The 24,620-nt window shown below is 38.7% G+C and overlaps 1 protein-coding gene across 2 annotated transcripts in view; it reads right to left on the bottom strand.

Moving 5' to 3' along the window:
* Nucleotides 1-24,620, bottom strand: part of sgk1 (serum/glucocorticoid regulated kinase 1) — a 35,606-nt gene that overhangs the window by 9,747 nt on the left and 1,239 nt on the right. For both annotated transcript variants that reach the window (XM_053336524.1, XM_053336525.1), the window contains exons 3-5: nucleotides 21,588-21,824; nucleotides 7,361-7,576; nucleotides 2,772-2,835 (exon numbers count right to left, since the gene is read on the bottom strand). In XM_053336524.1, coding sequence (XP_053192499.1) covers nucleotides 2,772-2,835; nucleotides 7,361-7,576; nucleotides 21,588-21,824 — 517 coding nt within the window. The remainder of the gene's footprint in view (nucleotides 1-2,771; nucleotides 2,836-7,360; nucleotides 7,577-21,587; nucleotides 21,825-24,620) is intronic.

Here is a 24,620-nt window from a genome sequence, read left to right as displayed (position 1 = left end):
ACAAGTTCTAAATGGTTTACTTGGTCTAGGAAATTAAAATAAATGAAGCTCTTCCATGCCTTCTACTGTTTCTATGTTTGAGGGATAACTATTTGGGGTTTTAAAAGGTGAGTATGTTTGCCAAAGGTATGTTCGCTGGTTCTCACGCTGGTTTGCTGTGGGCTAAAATGTGTCTTTCAAAATATGGCTAGAGTTAGGTTGATGATGCAATAGTAAAAGGTAGGTCAAGGGGACAGGGAATGTATTATGTCAGTGGCTTATCACTGGGTATAATGGTAACGAACATTTTAAGACATCCTTTCACAAACTGTCTCTGGTTTGGGTGTGTGTTCATCAATTATGAACTATTTGCCTTTGTTTAGATCGCATTTGTGTGTATTTAAGTATTGCGTGTGTAGGTGTGTTTGTTTGCCTGTTTAGCTGTGAAGGGCAGGTTAGCACAGGTGTACGATGCGTCATAAATGGTGGGTGCAAGAGCAAACATCTTCAGAAAAGATCTGTTATTTTGTGTCATGGAGAACACAAAAGTTAGGTTTGAGAACACAAACAAACTCAGACTTGGTAATCACACGTTATATAAACCTGTTGGCATCTCAGGCAGAAAACCTAAATGCTGATTAGGTACACTGCAGCTAGCTGAGGAACATACTAATGAGGTTTAATAAGGGTATCCTCAGCAGATGTTTTTTGTTGCATAAGGCCACTCTGTACTTTTTTTTAAGGGGAGTGAAAGTACATACATGGGTTGCTGTTTGTTCCCCTGTAAAATTACAGTGTCAGAACTAAACTCTCTAGTTATTATTAACCTTCCCACACTCTTCATTGTTCTCCTCTGCTCACTCTGTCCCACACATCACTGCATCACTGTAAATGACTAATATGTGACACTCTTAAACTTTTAAGTGCCCTTAAAGCCACTAATTGGTGAACTTGGAATGCCAGGGTGTAGCAACATCATGGCCAAGGCCACAGGAACAGCTTGTCACCAGCTTGGCTAATTGCTCGGGTTTCTCTCTATACGCCAAAACCTCCCATAATTAGCAGGCAGACTACTCCCAGTGAAAAACATTTTCATCATAATAAAGTTCTTGTCACATTATTTAGTTGGAAATATTCCAGCAGGCAGCAGGTATTCCTGCAGAGCTGCCACAAAGAATTTTGCAGTAGCACAGAGTGGCAAGTAAGCTATGATGGAAATGAATACTTACTACAGGAATAAGCAAAAATAATGTCATAGAAATACAATTTATGATATAATAGCATTGAATAAATATTAGTTCTCACCTTCCTTACCACAATACACATTCCAGGTTTATATTTATATTCTGGGCATGGTAAATCTGCATCATTTACAGTTCAAAAGACCTTTTCTTATGCAAGCACTTAGTTCAGCCTCTGTCTGAAACAGGCCATTTTAGCTCCTGTTTCCCAATGAGTCCACTCTGTTCTGATTTGTTAACTCCTGGAAACTGTCTCGTAGCAGACTTTCCGCAACATGGGAGTTTATGTAGGCAGACAGTAGTAGTAGAATCTCACTTCTTTTTCTTGTTCTGTACTCAAAATGGAACCTTCTCAAATACAACTGCACATGTTTAAGTCTGAATCCAATCCGATTGTAAATGTGTAAGTGGAGGAAGTAGAGGTCATTTTGCAAACTAAGTGTGCAGAGCAGGTTGAAGCCTTGACTTTTAGGCAGCATTTTTATATATGTTCACCTCAGGTTTTGGACATTTGACTATGTGTAATGTAGTCATTTGACATCATAACAATATAACTATAACATTAAATCATAAAAAGCATGACATATCCCCTTTAAAATGTACCGAATGTAATCATTTTCTCGATCTAAAATCAAAGAAGAGTAAAAGTTTGTTGTTAAAAAAAGATGGCATGGTGAGCTCAGACACATATACACACTAATGAGCCCACGCAGAAGGAGAGCTAATGGCCTGGCACATGGAAGATTCCCCACAAAGGGAAATGCACTCATAAAAGAGAGGATAGATAGGAATTAAGCCAAAATGTGACACACACACAGATTGTGCTCTATGGATTGGACTATGATTTGTGGCACAAATAAGCAGTGTGATGGAGAATTAATCATCAGAGTACAGTCACCATTCATTTACAGTCACGATCCTGGACTCTCACCCAGTGTCACAAACATAAATATATCTTTCTGCTGCATGAGTGGCATAAGTTGTAAACAAATACTGATACTGGTCACTGTGTTGCATGTATGATGACCAGTACTCTGAATTGTGTCTATAACTACTGTTTTGCTTTCCAAACTGGTTTCCACAAAACAACAAACAGTAATCTTGGTTTATGAACAACAGTTATTATCCTGGAGTTAAGGGGTTGGATTAGAGGGCCCATAGTGTGGTGAGGTAAGGTAAAGTTATGCACTGTGTGTGTGTGTGTGTGTGTGTGTGTGTGTGTGTGTGTGTGTGTGTGTGTGTGTGTGTGTGTGTGTGTTTGTGTGTGTGTGTGTGTCTGTGTGTGTGTGTGCAGGCTGAATCAGTTTACTTCCACAGTCATCACACAAGAGAAAAATAGACAGTGAACAAATTGGTAGAAGATCATTCTGGATTGATGGTAAAAAAATAAACCAAACTGCAGATAATAAAGAGAAATGACCCAGCGCTGACAGAGAGGAGTGATGGAGAAAGCTGGGGTCAGGAATCACTGCGTGACATGCGAATGTAAAATAAGGAGTAGGGAGGAAAGAGGAGAATACAAAACAACAGATTTAGTTGCTGGTGACTTACTGTTGTCGCCAGGGCAACAGTAGCTGTCCAGGTCTGACTCATTGTGGTAGTACAGGTCCATCGCCTGGGGAAGAAATACGACATAACTTAATAAAAGCAATTTGAATACTTAAACAACATAGACAAGCAAATGTAAAACAGGCCATATTTGAATTATGACCTGGGGATCCATAGATTTTCCTTAATGTTGGAGTTGTTTATAAGTCCATGTTACAGTACAGTAAAAATGAATGATGAATCAGTAATGCACTGACACTGATATTACAAATTCACACTGTGGATCCAATTCAAAAGCCATCAAATAACTCTTTAAAAATCAATATTACAAATTCATATCATACAAAGTCATGATACCGAAATTAAAGGCTAGACCTAACATATTGGGTGACACATTACTATTGACGTGTACAACTCTGGAAATCCAGTTTTGGCAACTCTATTGTTTGAATTCAGTGGTTCCCAAGAATTTAGTAGATTCTAGTTACTGTAGATTCTTCTTCTTGTGAATAACTAGATAAATATCCCTCATTCGATTATTCATTTAAAAGAGTGGAAAAAATGAATCTTTGGTCACAACTGATAAACAAATGCAACCTGTGAAGAAGGGCCCCAAGCAAACATTGCTGCCTTACAAGTTGAAAAGGTTGAAAACCACTGCTTCAGGCTGCTTTTCTTAGCTCTTAAAAGCATTTCTAATACAGTGATCATGTGAGACCTGACCTTTTTAACAGCGCCACTCTAAATCAGCATTTCTAAAACCACTAGGTCTGACTCAGACTGGTTCGTGCCCCATTTTCAGTTGGATCCCCACATGACATGATTTAATGAGGCTGGGTTTCCAGGGTGACACTGCTGTAAATCAGTGGCTGACTCCCTAACAACATGACAAGAGCATTGTTGTTTTGTAGTGAGACTGAACACTAGGATGAAACTTGTTTTGCTCAGCTTAGGCCAAGAGATGAGCAGGACATCTGCTCTGTGAACATTTACAGTTTGTAAATTTACAGTATGATACTTTCTTTCCGCTAAGGAACTATTACCTACTTGATCTCATAGACAATCAAAAATTGGGTTAAATTTAAGCCAAGTTCACAGTTAATTACATTACATTAAATGATCAACAATGTTGACTAGCTAACCAGCTAATGCTACCCTTGATTGTCAAGACTTTTTGCTAAAATTTTCTCTTTCAGTGTTGCTGTTAAATGCAGTTTTGCTGCTAATAAGTGTAATTGAATCAGTTCTAGATCATTACTGGGGTGTTTTTTTGTGCACACAGGTCATTCATATAGTGCACTATAGTTGCACTTTAGGGTCCTTTATTTAGTTTTTTTAAAATTGTATTGTTATAATTGTGCTTTAAGGTCCTTTTTATTTAGTTTATCATTTTTATTGTTGTATGTATATGTATGTGTGTGTGTGTGTATATATATATGTGTGTATATGTGTATATATATATGTGTGTGTGTATATGTGTATGTGTATGTATGTATGTATGTGTATGTATGTATATGTATGTAAATTAAAAAAAAATATATATATATATAATCCTTCTCCTCACTTTCAAAGCTCTTAATGGTCAGGCTCCATCATATCTCAAAGAGCTCATGGTACCTTGTGTACCTACCAGAACACTTCGCTCCCAGCATGCAGGCTTACTTGTGGTTCCTAGTATTTCTAAAAGTAGAATGGGATCAGGCTCCTCTCCTGTGGAACCATCTTCCAGATTCCGTCCGGGGGCCAGACACCCTTTCTACATTTAAGAGTAGTCTTAAAACTGTCCTTTTTGATAAAGCTTCTAGTTACTGCCGGCCAGGCCTGTCCTGGACCAGCTCCTAGTTTATGCTGCTATAGGCTTAGACTGCTGGGGGATGCCTATGATGCACTGAGCTCCTTTATCTCTCCCTGTCCCTCTCTCTCTCTATCTTCTCCTGTGCTTATGATTGAGCTCTTTTAAAGCACTTTACATTTTAATCTTTCATTTGCACTCTATGTCCTTTTAATGATTTTAAAGCTAATTTATTATTTTATGCTGCAATCATTTTATTTATGTCTTTCTATTTTTCTGTACTCTGTTTTTATTATGGGGTGGGGGGGGGGGGGGGGTGGGGGGTTAATTGTATGCACATTGCACATTGAATTGCCATTGTGTATGAAATGCGCTGTATAAATAAAACTGCCTTGCCTTGCCTTGCCTATCTATATCCATTAACATTCATGTACTATTAATGCATTCACTAACCTAAACTTCTTCCCCAGAGTTGTCTGTGCTTTCTTGTCTCACAGGTATGACAGATCCAGTCCCAGACCTTCTAACTTCAATGTTGATTTTCAATGTGTTTCTCTCTCCTATCCTTTCTCTATCTGCTCTCTACCCCAACTAGTCAAGGCAGATGACCGCCGACTTCTGGTTCTGTCCGAGGTTTCTTCCCGTTAAAAGGGAGTTTTTTCTTGCCACTGTCACCAAGTGCTTGCTCATGTGGGAATGTTGGGTCTCTTTAAATTAAAGACTAAGGTCTAGGACCTACTCTATGTGTAAAGTGCCTTGAGATTACTTTTGTTGTGATTTGGTGCTATATAATAAAGATTGATTGATTGATTGATTGAAACACACACAGGCAAACATGTCTCAATAATGGCTACTTAAGTCTACCCCACTTTCCCTTTTCACATACAGTAACAGTATAATTGGCAGCTGTCACGGGGCCAGCAGCATTTGCATCTCGTGATATTCCCATGCAACTCCACTGGTGTGTCAGATATTAGTTTTTCATGATGCCTGCTGTCAGTTATCGACTTTTCAAAGCAACTGTGAACTGCTGTCTCTGTTAAATACAGTCTTAGCCTAGTTTGCTATTCCACACTGCAGCTATGAAAACTTTGCAGTTCTCCATATTCTCCCATGGGTGTTTTCTGAAAACGAGACAAGCTGAGGCATCTGTGCGTGTTAGTATGTGCGTGCAAGTTGTTTCAATCTCATCAGTCTGTTTATTCATTTAGAGGCAATGCTTTCAACAATCTGCCCATCATGCCGGTCATTTCATCTCCATATAAGCCTTAATACAGCAGACAGTGACCTTGTCTATCCATCTTTTCGTTTCATTTTCTGTCTGATACACAGATATTCATATTATTTGATGCTCATGTCCAATTATTGTCAACATCTCTCTGCCGTCAACACTCAATTTCTCATTCATGGCTCTTCTCTCACACATTACTGTCCTCCTGCCATTCCTTCCCACTTTCTCTTTCTTATGTCAGGTTGTTTATCAATTCATAGAGTTGTACCACAGTGATTGTGAATCTAGGTTTTCTATTCATTAATATTTCATGGTTGATTTATAAGTTCAGGTTGCTCGGGCAGGTTTTGTCTGCGGGGTCAAGGGAAGGTACAGGCTTGCATAACTTGACTGTGATTCATGCAATGAAGCACATTTAAGAGCAACAAGAATAGAGATGCTTTTACCATGAAATAAACTGGTAATTGCTCTGGGTGTTTTTCTATCCCACCAAAGCTTGAGGGATATAAAATAAAAATTGGGGAAAGTAATTTAATTAATGTGTAAATTCCTCAAAAGTATCCCATATTATGGAACCATGGTATTTTCTAAAATAACATTTTTTTAAGGTTGTATTTTGGGAACATTTTGGGAAGTGCATTTTATTAAGCCACTAAAATGTTAATGATTTCCTATGGTATTATATAAGAATTTTGCAGGAGCAACTCTTTGCTTGTACATACTAAACATTGTATTGCACTGCTGTTAGTGTTACACATTAGCCTGATTATAGTACTTAAAAAGGTAGATGGCACAGTGACGCCTTTTTCATTTGCCTTATTCAAGGCCTTATTCATTTGCCTTATTCACTTCATCACAGTTACAAGTACTGCTACAAAGGTAGGTCATGTTATGTAGAATTTGATTGATGAGCAATTTAGGAGTTCAGGTTGTCAGCACTTTGCACTGCAGTGAGCAAAGCTCCAGAGAGGCTGATGATCGGGTCAAACTGTGGTTACCTCAGTTAAACAAAGATAAACCTAACATTACCTTTCTAAAGGAAAACATCCTCCAAAATCATGAGAACATAAGCCACTGAAACTATACCACCAGAAAGGATCATAAAATGTAATTAACATTTGAGTGGACTTAAGGCTTTATAAATTCTATACACTGACATACAACCTTTTATGACCCACCTTTATAATGCAGCAGTGTTTCAAGTAATAAGTCTAAGTTTCTTTAGTTTCTTCAAACTTACAAACAAGCTGTCCTTTATTATTTTTATTTTTCTAAGTATTATTTTATCAACTACCAATTGATCATAGTAAATCATATTATGAACCATCCGAGAGTTTTGTTGTTGGAAACAGATTTGCTTACACCTTATAACCCTTTGAAAGCAATATTTTGTTACACATTGTTAACATCTGTTGTTCAATATAGAAAACAATCTCTCCTTCCTTTGGGGATTTCCTAACCCCTAACCCAAGAGCACTTGGAAGTCCCCTGCTTTGGGATCCACTGGTAAACCAGTGGGTGTTTGCTAGCTGTAATTTAATGACTTAGTTGTGAGGAAGATGAACTTGCCTGTGTGCGCTGGCGTGGCTGCCAGGTATCCTCCAGGGTATAGCTGATGTAGGGCCCACTGCAGATGGAGCACTCCAGCATGACAGGGCTGGCCAGGAGGGGCGAGGCATGGATCCCCCAAGACTGACAACATCCTAGGTGAACATCTGACTCTGATTCCTTCTGCTTGCCTGTGCCATCACCATGATGGCGAGCCAGCATTCTCCACTTCCTGACCTGTAAGTGAAGATAAATCATGTTTTGTTTTAGTCTAGTCAAGTTTAAAACCAAATAAATGATGGGAAAACAGCCTCAACCACTCCAGGAAATGGTCACCTGCTAATCTGTGGCAACTAACCAAGCCCATAAATCTAACCCAAACTGCTGCCATCCTAAACCCAAAGTGACTGAAAATCTAAAGATACAGCAATTGGAATTTAAATGGAATTTAGTAATATATTAATACTGGTCACATGGTACAATAATCTTAACCATACCAAGATAATTAATGGTAACATTTATCATTTTCAAAAATTGAACCGAACCTTAACCTTTTTTTGATTTTTTGTGTTTTTTAACTTTAAGTCTTCAATTAAAATCATTCATTTAAACCCACATTTAACTGCTATGGTAATTTATGAAGGATAACCACATTCTTGAATATTGTTGAACAATGACAGAAACATAAGACAATATATATGTGGTGCACTTTATATCATTTTTTCCCTTTTATTTCTTCTTTGGAACAACAGTATGAGTAAAACTTTTAGAAAGAGCAACAGAGAGCATCACTGATGAATCAGGACAATACATAAACCAATTATCAACCTAAAGGAATATAAACTGGAACCTTCTTATAATCTTTAAAAAGTTTTATAAACCACTGTAAGACCTAATTACACGCTACTGCAGCTCAAGTCAATATCATGTCATATATTTCATATCATCAATAAAATAATTTGGGTCATATTTGCGTTAGTCAGGAGACAATGAGTCTTATTCATCACAATTATTTCCTTTCCTGACAGCTGTACTCTGACACTCTCTCTTGAGGACACGTCTTTTCAATCATCATCTAACATGTAACTGGCAATGCTGAGCTGACTGAATACATAACTTGTGCACAAAATCCTCCTCTAAAACCATTTAAACATACACACACATATACACACAGGAGAGAGAAGGTGCTAAAGAGAAATATAAGAAACATGGAACAATGGAAACTAAGGTCAAGGTGCACATAGTTCTTGAGGGAAGCAAATTGCATAGATGGATGTGTCAGTGACCTAGAATGGCTGTTGCGTAAGGTAAATGGTGTCCTTGGCACACAGAGCAGACAGGATCAGTGACTGCAGCAATTTCAAATGAGTCTTATCAAGGCCTATATCAGTAGCTGCTGTTCTTCTGGACTCTACATTACCACGACTTGGCATGGGGCAAATGTATGTTAGTGAGATAGTGTGTGTGTGTGCATGTGTATGTTAAACCTTCAACTCAGCAAAAAAAAACTTTCCCAGTGTGTGAATGGACGTTTCCTTGACTATAAACTAAGCCCAGCACTGGAAGGACAGAATGTGTGTGTGTGTGTGTGTGTGTGTGTGTGTGTGTGTGTGTGTGTGTGTGTGTGTGTGTTTGTGTAAGAATTACCTTTGTCTGTGCCTATACAACAGTGTTACTTAGCCAAAGTTGAGAAAATGTATTGAATCATTTCATAACGCTGGATACCTGAATGTTGATCAATAACCCAGCCAGGCTTAGTATATCAAACTCAGACCTTTTGTTATAAAAACTACTGTACTAACATTATCATTTTTATTGATTTTATTTAACATTAACACCTCATTGAGACGCTATATTCTAATTGGATTAAATTAATTTCATTCTTCAAATCAAGATGCTCTCATTACATTGTTTCTGTTTTTAATCCAATTCATTGTTCATAAATACTGTATAAATGCATTGGTGCAGTGCATGCATGTATGTAATTTACATATTTATTGCCAAATGGAAGCTACAATATAAATATGAAGGAAGACAAGGAGTAGAAGTATCTGTGTGTGTTTCTGTGTGTGTAGGTCATAAAGATTGTTTCTCTCAGCAGTATTTCATCATGTACTGCTCTTTATTAGGCTGAAGTGTATGTTTATCGTCCCATTTATCATCCTTTATTGTAGAGCCTCTTACAGAACCTTGTTTCAAAGAATATACAATACATTCCTTCTGGGGATAAGAAAATATGAACACAGGAAGCAAAACAAACGTATATGCATGCCACTTTCAGACTCTCCTCCTTTTTTACCCTGCTTCCTGCCCTTTGACCTTTGTGCTACAACCCTTTAAGACAACAGTGACCCTGCTATTAATTATGTTACATAAGGCCTGCTATAAGATATGTCCTCTTCACCTCATAAACTCAGAATGTAATTTTGTCCAAGGAAATGCTCATACTGAGACCAGGATGTTCACACCATCCGCACAGGTCCATAAATCAAGATATAAAAGCATCATGCTATATCCAGACTTCATCAGACTCTACTCCTCTGCGCCCTCCTTCCTAATCTCTTTAACTGACCTTTGCCTTTGTTCCATATAGATGCTTAAAGATATGTCCTTTACTCTCATACAGTAGACCAAGCCATAAAATAAAGTATAATAAAGCTGAAACGTTGCATCATATTTCATAATGTACATGAGTAGTCTCTTTGTAGGGAAACTACACACAATGTAGAACTAGAACAACACATTTCACAACAAAACATCTAATCTATTGCAGAGTGATATGCAGTAGTGTTGCAGTAAATATTAATTTGATTAAGCTCAGCATTTGTTGAGATTGACAGAGATGCAAATTCAACAACTTTTTCAGGCTGTGTTTGAGCAAATTTTATGTTATGGCCAGTCAATAGCAAGTCAACGGCAAGTGGTGGTGATGCTGATGATCACACAGTGTAGCTAAGAGCACATACATTTTTGGACATTTACAATATATGGATGTCATGTTGACAGGTTGTTTTTGATTGATTGGTAAGTTTTAAGACTTAACTGAATATACTGTAAGGCATCATCTTTAGAGTATTTTGGTTCAGTTTCTGTCCGTGTCTATTCATTCGCTTAAGTGAATTGAAACCAACACTGAATTCCATGCACACTTGCAAAGTAGATCATAACTGGCTGACCCAAAAGAGTAGCAGCAGGAAGTGGAGTTCAACAGAAAAGCCTGCATCCTGTCTTGTTGTCATAAAAGTACAGGCAGAAAGGTACAACAGGCCCAGACATTTAACAGGATTTTTGATGAAACACAATCAAACTAAACCCTAAATGACCACTGAGTCAAGAGTCACTGAAACTGACAACAAACGTTATTATGACCTTCACCAAACTGGGATTTAATGCTATTAAATTGTGCTGTAACAGATTTCTGCTATGCTATCCATCCCATATAAGCAATACCTCCCCCTGAGACCTTTGCACAATAAATAATGGCATTGTTAATAGTGGCTTTATTAACTAGCGTACAGTCTGGCCCTCTTTCCTGGTAACCCTCTTTCGGCCTTGTCCTGCTTAAACCTTCCTGTTCTCCATCAGCTCTAACAGGCTGTGTGACGTCCCATATATGTCTGAGCATCAAAGAGTAATGAAATGAGGGAAGGCAAGAGAGCATCTGCGGGGGTAATCATAAAGTAGAATGAGGGAATGAGGTGCAAGCGGAGATATGGAGACAAAGAAAAATATGAAAGACAAAAGACAAAAAAGATAAACAGAGAGAATGAGAGTGTGAGATAGTCTTACATAAGCCATCCCATTCTCTGTCAGAGATAAGACTTGCTCATTAACACCAAGGTCACTGCTCTTTCTTCTCTCTTTCTTTTTCCCGCGCTTCTGTTCCTAGATCGCAGGTCTAAAAATGACTGAGAAAGTACGATCCAAATAGGTTGAGAGGGAAAGAACTATGATTCATACAGTCCAAATAGAATTCAAACAGTGATTATATCCCATGGGAGAAGCTTCAGAAATACTGCTCAGAGCCAGCGAAAGAGGGAGAGAGAGTGAGAGAGAGGGAGAGACAACCTGAAAAATTGAGAGCAGGCTTCAGAGAAACCAGACAGCTGGACAGAGAAAACTGCAATGTTATTATTTAACAGGGAACAGGACCAAAGGATATGATTGGGATTTCAAGATTGGGATATTGACCCTAAGCTTCTTTAGGTTTGATGGCCTTTTCACCCTCTGGGGTCATAGTCTTTTCATCTTTAAATCCTGAAGAGCACTAAGACAAGGTCTCTGATCCCTGACTTCACAAAACCCTGCAACCTTTCCTGGAAATTAAAAAGCTCTCTGGACTTTCGTATGCATCTTTTCTCCTTTTCTCTTATTTCTATAAACAGAGAGAGGACAATATATCTGTGTGACACAGAGCCTCTTTATTCACTGCAGGGACTATTATGGGATTTGTGTCTTTCTCCTTTGTTTTGACATTAAGCCTCACCTCCTGTCTCTCTGAGATAGTCATAACAACCCAAACATTTCCCACTGCATGAGCACAGTTTGACTAAATTGGCCAAGGAGAAAACATCGGATCACTGACTTTAAAAACACTGAAAAATATATTCACCAACATGCCTCATCTTATTATAGAAGTGTGAGATAAAACAAACAAAAAACAAACATACAAACAAAAAACAAAGCAGATTTGACTATCTAATTTGACAGGATGGCAACTTCCACTGTCATAATAGTAAGGGATACTTTCATAGATGTTTGTGAATGACCTTACAGATATAAGAATATATATTATGAAGAAATCCTTACATGATCCGTTGTGTTCTGCAAATAGCTTTCAATGTATTTTACAGCATATTATGAAGATAATTTCGCATCAGGAAACGGTATTATAATATTACCAATAGGTGTGAGCCTTTTGCAGCAAAGTAAAATGCACCGTATAACAATGCACAACTGTAGCTTGTTGTTGTGCACTGCTGATAATGCCATGAGTAAGCATATTGTCCATGTGGAAGCAGATCAGGTCAACACTAATCTCAATAGTGGAGTGTGTGCTATAAACCCAAACCTCAGTGCACAAAGCAGTTTCAATAGAGCTGAGTGTGTGAATGGGATAGCAACACTGGTTCCATAGTCAGAGTGCTGCTGAGCCTCTGTGGCGCAGCAGTTTTGGCATTAGCTCTGGAACATCGAGATGGAAGATGGGATTAGCTAGGTTCTCAGGGTAGATTAGAACAACAATGATTCCCAAATTCCCTCACAATGAGACTCGGAAGGGAGGGTGCTCCTCCTTTTCTAGTGGAACAAGGTCAGCAGAGAGAAAGGGGGAAGGAGGACGAGAGGGAGCGTGAGGAAGATATACGGATGCCAGTGGATCTCCTAGCTATGACTTTCTACACAGGAGGTGTAGAAACTGATACAGGACATTTTACCCATCATTTAAATTTAGTTTGTCTAAAGAAAACTATGTTGATAAAAATCACAAATTTTTCATTGGTAACCATATCATCCATTCTGCCTGGGATGCAATATGTCTTAAATGCCATGGGGAAAGGCAAACAGTTTTGGAGGCTTGAAAGAAGCAGAGACACATTGATAAACTGTCCATTATAGTTTTAGCAAGCATGGCTAGCCGAGACTCTCAGGGCACTTTCTACTACTTTCTACTACAATTTCATGTTTGCTGCTGCCTTTTGTTAACTACACTGTAACATTATTTTGCTATTTTATATCTATTTAGTCTGTTAGCTCTTGTTTTATCCCCCTTTCCGTTTTTATTTATTTTATATTTTAGCTTATACTTTTAATTCTTTCTCTTGTTCTTTTTTCGTTAAAAAATAAATAAAAAAATGTGTATGTTTAAATTTGCTTTTTTATGTTTTCCTTTTGCACTATATGTAAAGCACTTTGAGTTGCCCTGTTGCCGAAATGTGCTTTACAAATAAATTTGCCTTGCCTTGCCTTGCCTAGTGTTGGTTGTCCTACATGATGAGCCATTTTTACTGCCAACAAATATTTTGGTACTATAGCTAACCTGACTACTGTCATTGTATTTTTTATGGAAAAGAGCAGCATCAACCAATGTTTGGTGCAGCAACTTCTAGTTACCATGGCCAACAAATGAAATATAGCCCAGAGTCTTGGCTATTTCATCACAGTTGACGAGACCTTTAAACTCCAATGAAATGCATACAAGCTACGTTGACCAGCAACATTGAGGTTATTTTGGACACAATATGTGTAAAGCTGGAAAAATCACCTGTATTAATATAATAAATCAACAATAATCTATGATTATGTGTGCATGTTAATGAATCATCTGTGAAGTTCCTATTTAAAACAGTTCTGAAAATAAATCTGTCATTTTCACAAAATCATATTCCATTCATTTTACCACATTGCAGACAATTATGTAGGTGTGCATCTTCCTCTGAGCTTCATATGCAGAATGACTTTGTTATCTGCATCAAACCAGACACAGATTAGTCAGGATGGCTCTTAACATCACAGACAACCTACCTTACTTTTTCTTCAGCTCCCCTCTGGCTTGTTATAGCTAGGGTTGGGGGAAACGTGAAAGTATAAAGCTATTTCATACATCTTGCTGTATCACGAAAAATCCAGGAAACTGCAGCCAAGGTATGAAGTGCCTCCTCTGTGCTTATTTATCTTCTTTTCGGTTGCTTTTCTGCTTCGGCAGAAAAAGAACATGCATAATGCTTTAGCAGAAATGGGAACAAGTGTGCTGTGCCATTTTAGGATGTATATATACATCTACTGTGTAAAGAAGCGATTGTACGAGAAAACCCAATTCCAAGTTTATTACTTCAACCTCATTTTCCACTGCCAGAGCACTTGGCTTCGTAACAAAAGAATAGCAAAGGATTAGCAGTTTTCCATTGCTACGTATATGCTTAACATTGGTAGCTTAGTACTTTCCAGACCCTCAGAGAGTTCCCTCATTTAAATGCTGCTTAACTATGTTTGGGTCACAGGAGAGAAAAACATGAGTCATAATAATAAAGAGGGCAAGAGATTACGGCTAGAAAATCTCAAGGTTGTGAAGAATATATGGTATGACTTTAATAAAGGAATATAAATGCAGGAATGAAGTCAAAGTCAGTGTTTTTAACAGCCAACCAGCTGACACTATCAGGTATTGCCAGGAGCTCTGGAAGTTGGCCAATCTGATATGAACTGGCTTGATACCAGCATTAAGTTGGCACCTTACCAGTTTTATTACTAAGCATAGAATTTGAAAGAGTCAGGGGGTTCCGACTTTTGGTATTTACATTGGTTGAATGTGCTGAGGTTTTTAACGAGGAGAAAAGAAAGTTTTGACTCAATTAGCTGAACTATTCAAAATAGCACAAACATTTGGAATGAGAGGTATTTCTCCCTGGTATTGGTACAATATGCATGACAAGGCAACAACTTGGAAAGGAATTTTGGCTCCCAGTGCTCTCTGTGTAACTCTTTGTATCAAATTTAATTGGACCTTGTGTGTTGTTCATCTTAATACTTTCTTATTCACAATACAAGCAAAAAAATGTTTTGACATGAATGCATTCATGGCAAATGAAACTGAAGCTGCAGCTCAGGTGATGTAACCTGTTACAGCTGACACGTGAAGTGAGGATCAAGACTGGCTTGGAGATACTTGGTGACCCACCAAAGCAACAAAATGTACCAGTACATTTAATGAAATCCAATACAACAGCCCTGCAAGAAATCATACATTATGAAGCTTAACACAGTACGTATTGGATATTGTCATACTCAAATATTGTTAAATACTGTAACATATTTCAAATCAGCAGAAAATCAAGATTTTCCATTCAGTGTTCACAGTTCATATTTAAACAGCTGTGTTGGAGATGTCTGGGGTCCAGAGTTTATGTCCTCCGTGGCCTCAAAGACACCAGTGGAATGTGAGTAAAAGGTCACCAGTAAAGCGATGCGATCTTTAATATGACGCACACGTCATTAACGATTAGCTCCGTCAAGAAGTGAACTGCCTGAAACCTGCTGCTGACCTGAAGCACTTGACAGGTAAGGACCAAGTCTGAAGTTCAAAGTCCAGTAGAGGCATATTCTGACATAACAAAGAAAATATCATAAACCATAAAATTGGAATAGGGTTTTTTCTAAGAGGGCAACACTTGGTTTTTCTACTTGGCACAAACATAATTTTAAAAACTTTCCATTTTTGTTATCTGATTTAACACAAAAATGGTATTTGCACTTCTGAACAACTCCCTTGACATGATCTCTGAATGAAATCGGCCCACCATCATCGCCTCCCGTTAGTCTCATAAACTGACTCAGACACGATGCATTATTATTCGTGGGACATATCTTAGCCTGCAGGGCCTTTACACCACTGAGAGAGAACAAGAGAGGCAGATTTGTCATAGGTCGTCTACTTCTGTTTTCTCTCTGTGGTAAAAAATGAACCGGTGGGGCCAACTGAAAAGACACATGATTTAAAATGCCACCAATCATCTGAGCATGGTATTTTTGACTGTGAGGACAAAGTCTAAAATAGATCAAGCTTTTATTTCAGCTAACAAAACATTAACAAGATGAGCTCACCTCACTGACAAATGATGTAAGACTTTTTTTTTTTGCAAATTTGGATGCAGTTTTTTGCCCTCTACCTTGTACCACTCCTTTCAGATGAGATCTAATCAATAGTCAACTACATCTCACAGGCTTCATGGGAGTAGATAAAAATCACTGTTCTCCTCTCAGACACGCTTGGCTTCCCTCGTCTCCTTGGATTTCTCTGCCTTACTTCCTGCCTTCTTTCCTCCCTCCTTCAACTTTCTCTCTATCATGTCCTCTCTCTCTCTTTCTCCCGCATGACTGCGTTTTGGACAGTAAACACTAATAGACCAGAGCAGGTCAGGCCTTTTGGGGTAAAGCTGGTGTTTAAACCATACTGAGTACACTGACACATTAACAACACAATCACCTGATCCATACCCAGAACATGCCACAAGGAATAGGACCTAAAATTATTACATAAAGACTATGATCCTATAACTTGAAACAAAAATAAATAAAATATTTGTACCAATCATACTGATATCTTATGTTTTCACTTGGTGTACTATTTTATCTGACTTGATAAAAAGCTCCTGCAAGGCTCTGACAAAGTACTGACAAAAAAGATAAGTGTTAAGATGGCCAGCAGTCAGCAAAAGTTTGTGTTCTTTTTATTTTTGATTAAGTCTTCATCATGAAGCACAGACTTGATGTAAGAGATTAGTGGAAAGGCTGCGTGTGTATGCATGTGTGTATGCATGTGTGTATGTGTGTGTGTGTGTGTGTGTGTGTGTGTGTGTGTGTGTGTGTGTGTGTGTGTGTGAGTAAAGTATCTGTCTGGTAGTGTGTACATGGGACGGTACAGGACGTCCTTATCGGGAGGATTTATGCTTTTGATTTCTGGTCATGCTCAGGCAGTGGGGCAGATGCTCTGACCTCATCCTCTATCTTCTAATAAAACTGTCCTCTCAGCTGTTCTCATCTTTCTGCCCCCCCCCCCCCCCCTCTCAGTCTCTCTCCCGGTCTCTCTTTCTATCACTGCTGCTTCCTCTGTTTATGTCTTTCCTATCAGCTCCATCTATTCCTCGATTGCTCTCATTTTTCCATTACAGTGATTATTGTTTACTTTTTCTCCATCTTTAATTCTATTTTTCTCCAAACAACCTGATCTACCTTCTACACGCAGTAAAGTAAACCCACCATTGTATCATGGAAAAAAGGCAGACATCGTAAATGTAACATTTCATAGTTTAATAAGAAGAGTGCTTGGACTATATTTAGATTTGGCATTGATAGACTCATCGAAAAGCAACACCGTGGAGACTATGCAAAATACTGGGTCAAGACTAAGCTAAGCTGCATGCATTTCTAATGCTTTGCAATTAGAAAAAAAGTGCTGTGTTGGATTTTTAATGAACAGGAGGAGTAGATGGTGGGCATTCTGTCAAGGAAAAAAAGAAAGAAAACAACACAAACCTGAAATGTGTAAGAGGATGTAATATGTTTGTATTTGTGTATTTGTGTAAGGGCTGCATTGCTGCAAGTATTCTGAATTAACTGCAGCCTTGAGATAGATTTTTTTTATAGTCTAGGGTAAAGAGCATTACAACAGTCCAATTAAATTAAATACATAGAGCATAGACATCTGCTTGAGATATGAACTCTGTAACTTTGTATATATTTTTAAGTGAGAGAAAGCTGTTTTGTTATATTATAGATATGACTTTTAAAGTTAATATAAGCATGAACAATGAGTCAGAGTCTCCAACTAGTCTTTATGGTCTCAATTGCTAAATTTGGGCTCTCTAATAAGTGTGCTGGTGGTCATTTTGGAAGTTATTGCTCAGTTAATGGGATTTGAATACTTCTAGTAGCATTGATGTCTGCTATCTTGGTTTGATATATAGCTGTGATAGTTTGTTCACCTGCTGACTATTGTTGCAAAATTTTGGCAATGTTACTTGATTAATATACCTAGCCTGTTAGCACAATTTAGCTAAAGTAGCTAACGTTAGCCCAAGTCTGCACCACTTAGTGTTCCTATGAAGCTGGTGTTTGCTTCAGTCTCAGGTAGCGATGAACTGCTGCACTGCACTACTGGCTCCAAACTGAAAAGATGGCGTCAACCATAATCCGCAATGCAAACCAGTGGGTGATGTCTTTATATACAGTCAGATGTAGCTCCTGTGCCAACAAACTGCATATTCATAAAGTGCACAATTTCAAAAGCTCAAATTTGCTTGAATTCTGTTTCTGCCAATTTCAAAAGCTCCTCACAATAAGAGTAATTCAGAAGAGCTACAGTGAGCAGGACAAAAGCAGAACATTCAGTATCAAACAATGCAGGACACTTGAGGCAACCATATAAAACAAAAAATAAAGAGCAACATGCTAAATATCCCCAGGGCTTTCCCTTCTGTCTTTGTATACTTAAGAGTAAGTTGACATTGCCTGTCATTGTCTGTTGTCTTTTTCATCTCCACCTCCTTTAAATGTGACAGTAGCCTCTGAACATCACCACACAATTTTCTTGAATCTGAGTCCTGAGACTGACATTTGTTCGGTGACAACTGATACAGTTCACTTTGATGGGCTGACAAAACTCACACTGATGTTCTGCTCATTTGCATTTGAGTCAGGCCGTGGGTGGCCCCCTCGTCGACAGAGCAGTGTGTGTTTGACACGTCGGGGGCAATGTCTCTGTTACTGTTTCATTTGTTGAACAAGTGTCGCTCTCTGTGAGTGTTTGGCAAACCAACTTTAAGAGGCCTAAGTTTTGAAGTGTTTGGACAGAGTGTGCTGAGATACCATTTGCAGGGAACAGTACAGAACATGACGTCTGTGCACTGGATTTTGTCATGGAGTATTTGGCAATGCCCTATAGTCAAATATAGAAAAACTCCATATTTAGGTTGTGCATCTAACTGTAACTGTATGTTGTGTAAATTTCCATCGTGGATGCTGTTAATCATTTATCAAACCATGGGTTAAAAAACCCAACATATGAGATATGAACAGCTACTGTAGGTCAGTCCTGATTAACTCCACATTGACTTTATATAGATTTCACCACACACTCTACAGTGAAAACTACTGAATGACTTGCCACAGAGCCCTCTCCTCTTTAACCCTCTAGCCTGCTCCCACCTCGCAACAGCATTGATTTTTTCCATACACATACATGCTGGTTATCTCCACTGAGACACTAGTGAAAGATCTATTGGTTGTGAGGGCTGGAAATGGAATTGATAGAGAGATAGAGAGAGACAGGATAGTCTGAAGAACACCTGAGTGAAATGAAACTAAATGGGGGAAAAAAAACGTAAATAGCTGGAGGAATGAGAACAGAGAGATGACCATAATACTGTCCTGTCCTATTTTATATTCTTACACACTTCAGTTATTTCCACCTGCACACAATCACTTGTGCACACATGCTCACATGCACAGTACAGTGTGGCTTTGTCTCGCTGGGACAGCAATGACTCATTCTCTCCTGTCATCTGTGGGACCAGCACAACACAAATGCACGCACACACACACACATATGCATGCATGCACGCACGCACGCACTCACACACACACACACACACACACACACACACACACACACACACACACACACACACACACACACACACACACACACACACACACACATAGGGAACCAATTGATGGGTATGATGATTGAAGCAGTTGGATAGCTACTGTGATTACATAAGCAAGGACAACCTGGACACCTGCAGCAGCATTGGTATGAACAGGCTGGTGCATGTCCAAGGGCTGTTGAGGTTAGTGTCTTTGCACAACCTGCCATGCACTGGTGTTCCTTTTTTTATTTTTTTTGTTTAGCTTAATTTTAATACATAACACCAACTTAAAAATTCCTGTTCTCTGCTGAAGACCTTGCTCTAATTTCAGAAATATCAGCCTGCGGTCAATGGTTCCTTAATGAATCAACTTACTGGGCTCAAAAGACCTTGCAGAGCTTAAAAAATGTTTAAATATCTTTATATTATCAATTAAAATATTGTATATACACTGCCACTATGAACGATATTGGACCAATCTATTTCCTGTGCATAGCTATGGTCAGTGCACTATAGGCTAAAAGGCTTTCTTGTTTGTCTTGACTTTCTGTTAATGTATTGTCTTTATTATATTGGTGGGTTTCATATTCTGTTTACTGATTAGAAGGGCACCCCATTTACTATTTGTTGCTGTCCTTTGATGTAGGGTAGTGAATTAACGTTGCAATGGCATATTGTGAAGGGAGGTGTGCACTTAACTTGTGGCAAGCTAGTCACTTAGATGCACTTGACAGTCTGGTTAAGTGACAGAGCTTTTTGTTTTTAGAAACAGCTTCACATGAGAAAGCCACAGTACTTTACAAGAAAATGGATCAAGCTTTTTTCTGTATTATGTGGAATGACATTATTTTTCAGTTTCATAGAGCAATCTAATTAGGGTTTTTTATCTGAACTGTCATGCATCTTGTTAATTATCCAGTCCAAGTCTTTATTTTTTATGATCCAATTACTTGCACCATTGCTGTAGTTATGTGTGTGTGGGAGGAGGGTGAGCTAAAGTAATAAGGCGCTCCAGCCCATGGTGAGCAACAACAAGGAAGTCTTTGAAAAACGCCCTTGTTGCCTTTGTATTTATATTGCATAACACTCATGGTGGAGCAAATACAACCATGTCCAGAGTCCTGTTAGTGCCTAATTTGTTTCTTTGACTTCTCTCAATGAGTGCTAATAGGCAAACAGGGAACCAGGGAGGCTGATATGAATTGAGTTGGTGGATACACTTCCATTTGCAGGCCAGAGGGGGAAATTCCCTGTAAGAATATTTTAATTCAGAAAAAGCTTATTCCTCACTGAATGACAATCACCTATAAGCCTGTATTATCTTTTGTTCTACCACTTATTACAATTCTCCGACACCACGTTATTCTTGCAGCTCCTACTACGCCAAATGAATGCATCCTTCTTAACATATTTCATCTTATATCTTCTGTATTTTTCTTTTTTCAACACATCTCATGAAAACACCAAAACCAACAATGAGCTGATCCTATTAACAAGTGTTGCCTGTGTAGCTGCTACTGTAAAACCTACTGAAGCATATTCCTCTGTGCTATAAACCTTACCTTCCAAAAACACATCAACGGGCCACACTGTTTCTGTTGCCACGCTGTTATTAACGTGGGCACAGTAATTTATTCCTGGTGTTCAACTATTCACTGTTGGCTGAAAATAGTCACTAAGAAATGCACTATTGTTCCTGTTTGAGTAATGTTAGCAAAACAAACCACATTGCCCAGCTGTTTTAGGAAATTACTTATTTTTTTTAAATTAAAAGACATTAGTCACCCCTTTTTTAAAGATTTATTATTTAGTAGGTTTAATGTCAGCGTTATAATTTCAAATTCAGATAGTTTGTATCTTTGGAAACTTGGATGGAAGGTAATTATGGATTATTACAACTCTGGTCTTGTTTTAGTTGAAATCTGTGTTATGATAAAAACTATACAAAAACGACAAAACAATAATAGTAATAAACCAGAATGTTCGCTTAAATTCATACTGTGCATACTAAGAGGTGTGACTGGTGATGGTAACAAAGGATTGAGTGTCACAGGGTTAAGTGTTACTTCCTTACAAAGTCTCTGTGTGTTTGTCCAGCTCTTTACCTTGCAACCCTTGCTCTTGTCATGGCCGCTACTTTGCCCGCTGGCTGGGCACGGCGAGGGCGGCTCCTGGTGATAGTACTGGCAGCCCTGCAGACCGGTGTAGTGGCAACAGCCGTAAGGCGAGGGGAAGTGGATGTAACACAGGTCCTCGGCCAGTGGACACCTGGGACAGGAGTAGAGGCCTTTCCCCTGAGCTTTTTCCACGCTCACCTTAGGATTCCTCATCCATCTTCGCACCTGCGTGGGAAAGATGCGTTCATGTCAAAAACCCTTTAAATCTCACTTTTACTTTGTTTTCTCTCCTTTTTATTTATGGGTATCTCCTTGCACAGGTGCTCCACATGCACCCACACACACACTGTCAACCCTTCCAGCTGCAACCTTTGATCAGAGAGAGAGGAGTTTCTAATGTTATTCCTGATTACATGTCAATTCGAGTGTGATGCGTGCACGTACACACGCACAAGCACACACACACACACACACACACACACACAGACACGGACACAAACACAAAAACACACACAGAACTGCACTTCAAAGAGGCATAGATCGCTACTCTGCTCTGATAGCCAACTTTGAACACCTAAATCAGAAATGGAATACACATAAAGTAATACACATGCACACACAACACTTCTGTCGCATGTTATGACACAAAGAAAACTGCTGATGGCATGCTCAAATATGATGAAGAATGAAAGCAAAGTCTATATTGTCTAATCTTGTCTGACCTTCTTAGAAATCTTGACTCACTTAATGTCAACAACACTTCACAGAAATTTGGAGGAAACTGGCCTACAGAAAAGGAAATCAATTCATATGTGTGCTATTATGATGAATTGTTGCAAAGTAAAACCCTTTAACATCCTTGTCACCAACAGATGTTCGCATTATGCAACCATATGGTGTCAGCAATGAGTGAGATGTTGTGTTTAATAGTGACATATTACCGAATGTCAAGTTGGTACATGCAAGCACACTGCCTACTCACATCACTCCTCCAATGACTAAGACTTCCCAGAAAAGCAATGTCAGTAACTGTAAAACCTGGTGTGTGTTTGCGTGTATCTATATTTGGGAAAAGTAACATGAGGGAGAAGAGATGGTAAAAAAAAATGGAGAGGAAACAGAGAAAGGGGAAACGTAAAGGGAGCGACGGGTAAAGAAAAAGCAGCGTTCTCATGAGAAGCTTCATGAAGACTCATCCTGCTGCGTGAGTGGAACGTTTAGCAAACACACACCGCAGGGTAGTAGTCTGTGTGACTGAGTCCAGACAGTTCTGACACACACATACACGCGCACTCACACTGAGATTGAATGCCTCAGTTGTAGGAGGGCCAGACAGCATGTCAAGGCATGTCGGGTCTAAAGGAAAACAGACTCCAGCAGGTCAACACAAAAACAAACCAGGACTAGCACAGAAGCCTGATCTCACACACCTAGAAATAAGAATATTACTGCTTATGTTTCCCAGCATGAACTGAGTATACATGTGATTGATGTTATCCAATTAGATGACTTTTTCCCTTGTTAGTTGTCACCACATTCAAAGCATGAAGAGAACTGTTTTGGCATTATCTCGGGGATCAAACAGTGTGTTGTCATACCTCTTGTTGAATATGTCTCGCTGATGATGGTGTCATCCAAAGCTGAACACATATTTACCCCAGGCACAAAAACACAGTCTCACAGAGGTAATAATATGTTTTCCCTTTTGTTGCCCACCTGAATATTCTGTGAAAAAGCTTTTAACACATCATATCATAACACTACTGACCCTATAAAATTTTCCTCCCAATCAACATGTGTAAACAACATTAGATTGGTGCTGGACTGCATGTCCATTGTTGACTTTTTTTTTTAGTAGATGCTAATGGATAAACACACCTATGCACACAGAGCTATTGATTTTTTTTCCTGCCATACTTTCCCTTTCTCATCTGTATGACACTGGACTACACTGCCCGGACTCCTGCTCTCTCCCATTGTGTGATTGGGCTTAGTTAGAGACAAATAGAGAGACAAATAAACCCTGAGCAGCAGCAGGCATTAATTCTGATGTGGAGCTGTGTGCTGATGCATATCTGGAAGCCTCCTTTTTTTACTCTCATTATGGTGGAGCATGAGAGAGAAGCCAGATTCATAGACAATTATGGAAAAGAAAGAACAAGATTAAATGTATAAAGATAGATCAATTGATCACTATGCTCTAAATTTCTGATTCTAATTAAACTAGTTAACTTATTTACCATTGCTAATGGAAAAAGAAAACCCAGTAAAAATCCCACGAGAGAGTCATTGCAGCAGAATGTGCCTGTGGGAGTGCATGTGTGTTTGTGTGTGGGTGTTAACACAGCACAATCTGCCCATATTCACCAGCCGAGTCATCAGTGATCCACACCATACTGTACACCATCTGAGACCACACACCAACACACCCTTTAGACAACCCACTGACAAAGCAAGAACACAAGTCAATGACACAACCTGACAAGAAAGTCAACACAGCAACGAAAAGTTGACTAATATTTATTGAGTACGTAAATTATTGGTTATTGTTGCCTGTTTGTTTTTATTCTAGGACATGCTCATTTCCTAAGGCTGAAAATGTGGTAACTTGAACATAACCTGTGCAATAAACCCTTCATTTATTATCTAATTTATTTTATTACATTGTTTGGGTAATGGTAGAAATAATGTTCTGCATATTCCCAGAGCAATACAGTGATTATTGAGTGAATGCATCAATCCACCTCTCCTCCACAGCTTGGAAATAATGTTAGTCATTTCCTTCCTGTCAGAGCCCATTTTCTTTTGATCTAATGTAAATCCGTTGCAAATTATTCAGATTTAAGGGAAGCAGAAGTTGAACAGTTTCTCAAGCGTGGTATGTTCAGAGTGAGTGTAACAAATCCCAATGAAAGTTTATCCAAATCACTGCATATTTTGAAGCTTTCGTGTACAATATACCCTTGATCATGCTAATTAATTTAGCTGTAATTCATAGTTTCAGTAAGACATTATAACATT

The sequence above is a fragment of the Scomber japonicus genome, chromosome 17 (assembly GCF_027409825.1).
Source record: "Scomber japonicus isolate fScoJap1 chromosome 17, fScoJap1.pri, whole genome shotgun sequence".
Classification (NCBI taxonomy): Eukaryota; Metazoa; Chordata; class Actinopteri; order Scombriformes; family Scombridae; genus Scomber; species Scomber japonicus.
This window is presented reverse-complemented; position numbering and strand designations above follow the sequence as displayed.